The following is a 6,529-nucleotide window of genomic DNA, read 5'->3' as shown; positions in this document are numbered from 1 at the left end:
CTCTTGTATTTTAGAACAGAAGTAGCAGTTTTATGAATTCTTCCGAACTTCAAAATTTGTAGTAATAACAAAGAAAATAAGGGATGTCAATTAGACCAAGCACTAAATCCATGACTTAGATTACTAATTTGGTTTACTTGATCCCCATTCTTAAAACATTCTTTTATATGTTTCACCCGGAGTCAAATCATATGCTGGCTCTCCTAAGTGCAAGTATCATATATATTAGAAAAGAATCATAATGATTGCTAATTGTTGGTGACCGTCTACCAAAACAGTTAGAAATGAAATGACAGTGATCAGCAGTGAGCAGAAATAGTTGGAGGCTAAGCAACATGGGTCTCGAGAGCAGAGTGCACTTTACTCAAAACAAAACCCCCAGAACGGCGAAGACAGCGAAATGTGGAGGACCCAGGTGGAGAAAGGGAGGAGGAGGAAAATATAAGTATAATCGAGTCCATTCCTCCACTAACCACAATTGTTAAACTTAAACCCGGAGGAGGAGCCGAAAGAAAGAAAAGCAGGCAAGCAGCAGCGTCGCCGCTGCCCACAAAGCTCCCACCTCTCCGCCTCCCAGCCTCCCTCCATTATAACCACCCGCACAAAGCCACAGAGCGTTGATGGGCTCCGCGACCGCCTAATTCCACCGTCCGATTTCAAAACAGAAGAACCGGCCGACCAAGCAGGCGGATGGCGGAGCCGGCGGCGCTCTTCTCGCTCTCCGCGGCCGCCGTGGTGGAGGACGTGCTGCGGGAGCACGGCTGCCGCCTCAGCGACCGCGACCTCGCCTCCCGCAGGACCGGGGAAGCCGGTACGACCGCGCTCACCACTCCCACGACGTCGCCAGTTTTTTTTTAAGTTAATGTTGCCGCTTCGTCTGGCTCACGTCGTGTCGCGCGCTGAATTTCGCTTCGGCTTGGTTGGTGCAGCGGCGAGGCGGAACGAGGCGGCGGGGTGGCTGCGCCGCGCGGTGGGGGCCGTCGCGGGGCGCGACCTGCCGGAGGAGCCGTCGGAGGAGGAGTTCCGCCTCGGCCTCCGCAACGGCCAGATCCTCTGCAGCGCGCTCAACAGGGTCCACCCGGGCGCCGTCCAGAAGGCGAGCCCGCGCACTCGTCCTGTTCGATCATTTGGCTCGCTCCCCCTCTCTCCCGCACCCCCGGCACCCGCGCGCGTCTGCCGTGCTGACACGTCATGCTTCTCACGCGCAGGTGGTCACGGCGGACTCGGTCGACGGCGCGGCGCTGTCGGCGTTCCAGTACTTCGAGAACGTGCGCAACTTCCTCGTGGCGGCGCAGGACATCGGCCTGCCCTGCTTCGAGGCCTCCGATTTGGAGCAGGTTCGTCTGTCGGAGCGTCCATCGCCCCGTCCCCACGGCCACAGGGCCTCGCTCGCTTGCTTGCTGCTCCAGCAAAGCGCCTATGACGGCATCTTTGCTTTAAACACACACTCTCTCGTGGTCGTGGTCGTGGAGCTGTGACCCTCATGCGCCTTTTTTTTCGCCTTTCTGACGAGCGCAGGGAGGGAAGAGCGCCAGGGTGGTGAACTGCGTGCTGGCATTGAAGTCGTACGGGGACTGGAAGCAATGCGGGGGCACCGGGCTCTGGAAATTTGGGGGGAACCTCAAACCCTCGGCCTCTGGCAAGTCCCTGGTGAGGAAGAACTCGGAGCCGTTCCGGAGGTGCCAATCGATGAGCGAGGGGGAACAACCTCCCTACGAGGAGGCTGGATTCAGTGGCGATGCCCATCTCGATCATGGTGACATGGTTAGCCCCACGCACTGCTAATCTGCCATACCTTGTTTTGTCTTGGTTTATTGCGAGACTGAATTGATTTTCCTAATGCTTAGTGCTTGATGCATTATTGTCTTGATGAAACAGTCGAGGTCACGTCCGCTGAAAATGCTGGTCAGCGCGGTTCTCTCCGACAAGAGGCCAGATGAAGTTCCGCAGGTAGGTCAACCTGTCACCCCCCAATTTTGTTTTTCTTAGAAGATGGTTTATTAATTCAATGGAATGTATGCCAATTGGATTCTCTTTGCCTATCTTGGGGTTGCTTGTATGCAGCTCTTGGAGTCCATGCTGACCAAACTCGTCGATGAATTCGAGAATCGCTTGACTACTCAAAATGACTTGGTATGTTTGGTGTCATTTGCTCATTGTTTATCCCTTTGTTTCTGTAATCCTTTTGCTCTTCTGCATAGGGACATATGGCAATATGTAGTGCTTGCACTTGGCAATATTATAACCAAAATCAATCCATTGGGACAGGTGAAAGCGGCTCTGAAAAATACCACGGAGAGCACTAAATCCTTCTCGAAATCCAAGGTTCTGGTCGAGTCCACTCCTAATTTTAGTGGGAGAAAGGCAAGCTATAAACTACCTCTGTTTATGCTTCAGCAATGTTTCTAATGCTGTACTCCTTAAACTCTGTTCCTACCAGTGATACTAATCTTGGCTTTCAACCAATGTTATCTTTTGTTTTATCCTCTGTAGATGGATACATCAGATATTTACTCCAAGCATAAACAAACAAAAAAGGGAACATCAGTTGAAGTGACACTGAAGCAACATTCGATTGTCCAACAGCAGTCAAAGCATGTCGAGGTAGTGTTTCAGTGTTCATTTTCTCCCATACATATTGTCAGTGGGATTTCTTTTGCAAAGATAATTTTTCAATTTTCATTACCCCTGGCCCTGGTCTCTGCATCGATGATGCATATGGAAAACTTGCTATACTTCCTTGATAGTGGTTACAATCTTCTTTTCATGTTTCTTGTCTCCAGGAACTTAAGGCTGATCTTCAAACAACAAAAGCGGGTGTGGAGTTTATACAAATGAAGTACTCTGAGGACCTCAACTTATTAGGTACTATAAGTGTATTTTCGGTGTTTCACTAAACTATTTTGACGTAGCTTCACTTAGCACATTACCATTTGCAAAATTTATTTCAGGAAGGCATCTGTTTAGCCTAGCACATGCTGCCTCAGGTTACCACAAAGTTCTTGAAGAAAACAGAAAACTGTACAACCAGGTGCAAGATCTTAAAGGTATGATTGTTATAATGAATTTCCACACTCAGTTTCGGACCCAATTAAGGAAAGTTTTGGTACATTGAAAAAAATGTAATGTCTTAAAATATCAGTACTTTTGTCTTGTTTCTAGGTAGTATCAGGGTATATTGTAGGATACGACCCTTTTTACCTGGACAAGTCAGTTCATCCACTGTGGGCTGCATTGATGATGGGAATATTACGATTATTACTCCTTCCAAATCTGGGAAGGAAGGACGGAAGTCATTTAGCTTCAATAAGGTTTTCGGACCATCTTCAACTCAAGGTATTTTACCATGTCCATGTTTCTCAACATTCTCACTATATTATATATGGAAGAAAATTCATGGTGTTTTCCATTGTACAGATGAGGTGTTCTTAGATACTCAGCCCCTCATTCGCTCTGTTCTTGATGGGTACAATGTCTGTATCTTTGCATATGGCCAAACAGGATCAGGCAAGACATTCACAATGGTGAGGAGCGAGGACATTAGAAAATTGCCAATTATTTCTCTAAGATGTGTGAACTATATAAATAAGAGGTCTTTACAGTTGTATTGACAATTTATGTCTTGTGTATATCTTAACATTTTCTCTGTTGTTTTTATATAGAGTGGGCCCAAGAACATTACTGAGCAAACCCAGGGTGTAAACTATCGGGCACTTGGTGATCTATTTACCCTTGCTGACAAAAGGAAAGGAACCTTTGTCTATGATATTGCTGTGCAAATGATCGAGATTTACAATGAACAAGTCAGGGATCTCCTCTCTAATGATGGTCTCAACAAAAGATATCCTTACTGAAGTCATATTTCTGTCAGTTTCCTTTTATTACATATTATTTCACACAATACTCTACTAGTATCATAGTTTCATATCTATAGTTTTCTTTAACAAATACATACATTAGAGATTCGGAATAATTCTCAGAATGGCATTAATGTTCCGGACGCAAGCCTTGTCCGTGTGGCATCAACAATAGACGTAATAGAACTGATGAATATTGGGCACAAGAATCGTGCTGTCGGTGCCACTGCATTAAACGACCGGAGTAGTCGTTCTCACAGGTAACTCACCAACATTTTCTGTGCAACTAAATTACTCCAAAATATTTAACCTAATAATGGAATATAATGCAGTACTTTTGGAACCTTGCAGTTGTTTAACTGTTCATGTTCAAGGAAAAGATTTGACATCTGGCAATATCATCCGCGGCTGCATGCATTTAGTTGATCTTGCAGGCAGCGAGCGGGTTGACAAGTCAGAGGTCATCGGAGAAAGGTTAAAAGAAGCACAGCATATTAACAAATCATTGTCAGCCTTAGGGGATGTAATTGCTTCACTTGCCCAGAAGAACGCACACGTACCTTACAGGAATAGTAAATTGACACAACTCCTCCAAGATTCTCTTGGTAAGATGAATCTTTCAATTCTTAGTTTATCAGTGCTGACTACTGAATATAATTTGCATAATCTGATGTTCCAGTATCTATTTATCAACAGGAGGTCAGGCCAAAACATTGATGTTTGTTCATATAAGCCCGGAAAGTGATGCTGTAGGAGAAACTATAAGCACGTTGAAGTTTGCTGAGCGCGTTTCTACTGTTGAGCTTGGTGCTGCTCGACTTAATAAAGAATCCGGAGAAGTTAAAGAGCTCAAGGAGCAGGTTTGTTCCTGCTACTACTACTCTGTGATCTTCTCTTACTGTTCTTTCCTGTTTGAGAAATTCACAATCTCTATTCCTTTTCAGATTTCTCGACTCAAAACAGCATTATCAATGAAAGATTCAGGATTGGAGCAAAACTTTACTCGCCACTCTGAGGTAGTAAACACGAAGACGCCTTCTCCTGTTTTTAGGCGTCAGGGCAGTTGTGATTTACTGTCTAGCCAAACTAACTTCAGGCAACCAATGGAGGATGTTGGAAACATAGAGGTAATAATGCCGTGAACTGATAGATGATGTTGGAAACATTAGATCTTACACGTAATCTTTATGATCCACACTGTATAGTGAATAAAATATCCGCAAGTAATCTTAGTGTACTGATCGCTCACTGACACTGTTGTTTCAGTTGACATCTTCAGTATTTTATACAATCATGCATGGTTTGATTTTTGTACAGGCTAGACCCAATCCTGCATTGAGACAAAAGAAACCAAGCTTTGATCTTCAGGATTTATTACCATCAAATGATTCACCTTCATGGCCAGATAGCAATTCAAGGTTGAATTTTCAGATGGGAGAAGAAAGGGAAACAGTTTGCGGGGACTGGGTAGATAAGGTTGTGGTGAACAACAATCACTCTCTTGGTGATTGGCAAGGAGACAATGCTGCTTTACCTGACTTCTTTTACCAAAGATACCATTCAGGTTTGAGAGATGAGCAGCAAAGACCTCGTTTTTGCTCGACAAATACCGATGATTCCGATGACATTGATGTTGCAACAAGTGATTCCTCAGAATCAGATGCACTATGGCAGTTCAATGTTCAAAGCATGAATACTCCGGTTATTCAAAACGGGTCAAAGATCAAGAAACCACAGACGAAGATAAGAGATACCTCGGACACAAGGTAAACCTTTTTTATTATTATGTAGTTTACATTACAGCAAACAAAGTTGTGTATAAATTTGATTAGTGCGACGGGAAACAAAACACATAACCAGCCACCATAGAAATAGTTCAGCATATTTTAAGTATTGGTGTGTTATCTCTTCAGTTTCACTTGGTTTTCTAAGGTTTTTCAAAATAATTAGAATTCAAGGGACGAAGTACCACAGCAGACCCTTGCATAAGACTTACTAATATTTCCTAAATACTGATTGTTTTGTTATCCTTTTATTGAATCAGGACACCAATTCATTCTCAAATACCATCAGCATCGAGAAAAGCTTCAAACGGACAAAACAGATCGGGAAGGCAACCTTTAAGTGCTAACGATAGCAGAAGGCTTTCATCAAACGGTAGACACTCTGGTACGAAGTAGGGACTGCTAAAATGATCGTGTGCATTCTTTTTCTTGGTTTTCTCTCAGTGTTTGTCACAAGGCGTTGTGAGGTTGTTCTCAAGTACAACAATGAGTGACAATAAGTCCAATTGATTGTGTCAGTGTGGTGAGTTGTGATCTCAGCAGCTGGTGAGTGAGGCCATTAGCCTTTTTTTATTGGCCTGTCAGGCTATGTTGAGTTTTTGGCAATTCTTTGTGTCATGTCCATAATATATAGTATGATATAATGAAAAGAAAGGAAACGTGTTCATCAAAAGCTGGTTCCTTATTTCTCACTTTGTATGTACTACTTTAATCTGATCATAGAGGCTCTTGCAATGCGCTTTGGTTCTTGCTCTCAAAGTATAAAATCAGTGTCACTTTTACTTTGTTTGGAACTCTTTTGAATGCATATATGATTTCCATGGGGCCACTCAATGAAATTCAGCCACGTCTGTTGACAGTTGCTCATTCCAGCAAATGTGACAAACA

The 6,529-nt window shown here is 43.9% G+C and overlaps 1 protein-coding gene across 1 annotated transcript; it reads left to right on the top strand.

Annotated features, from left to right (window-relative positions):
• The first annotated feature begins 690 nt into the window (after nucleotides 1-690).
• LOC124695398 (kinesin-like protein KIN-14F) lies at nucleotides 691-6,314 on the top strand. Its single transcript, XM_047228252.1, has 19 exons — nucleotides 691-811; nucleotides 930-1,117; nucleotides 1,209-1,337; nucleotides 1,519-1,764; nucleotides 1,879-1,950; nucleotides 2,065-2,133; nucleotides 2,269-2,364; nucleotides 2,494-2,604; nucleotides 2,784-2,865; nucleotides 2,952-3,047; nucleotides 3,163-3,336; nucleotides 3,418-3,524; nucleotides 3,663-3,841; nucleotides 3,956-4,117; nucleotides 4,209-4,462; nucleotides 4,554-4,717; nucleotides 4,802-4,984; nucleotides 5,175-5,623; nucleotides 5,902-6,314. The coding sequence occupies exons 1-19, from the start codon at nucleotides 691-693 to the stop codon at nucleotides 6,035-6,037; spliced, it is 3,018 nt and encodes a 1,005-aa protein (XP_047084208.1). The 3' UTR covers nucleotides 6,038-6,314.
• The last annotated feature ends 215 nt before the right edge of the window (nucleotides 6,315-6,529 follow it).

The sequence above is a fragment of the Lolium rigidum genome, chromosome 3 (genome assembly GCF_022539505.1).
Source record: "Lolium rigidum isolate FL_2022 chromosome 3, APGP_CSIRO_Lrig_0.1, whole genome shotgun sequence".
Lineage (NCBI taxonomy): Eukaryota > Viridiplantae > Streptophyta > Magnoliopsida > Poales > Poaceae > Lolium > Lolium rigidum.
The sequence above is the reverse complement of the archived record's forward strand: the minus strand, read 5'-3'. Positions and strand labels throughout refer to the sequence as shown.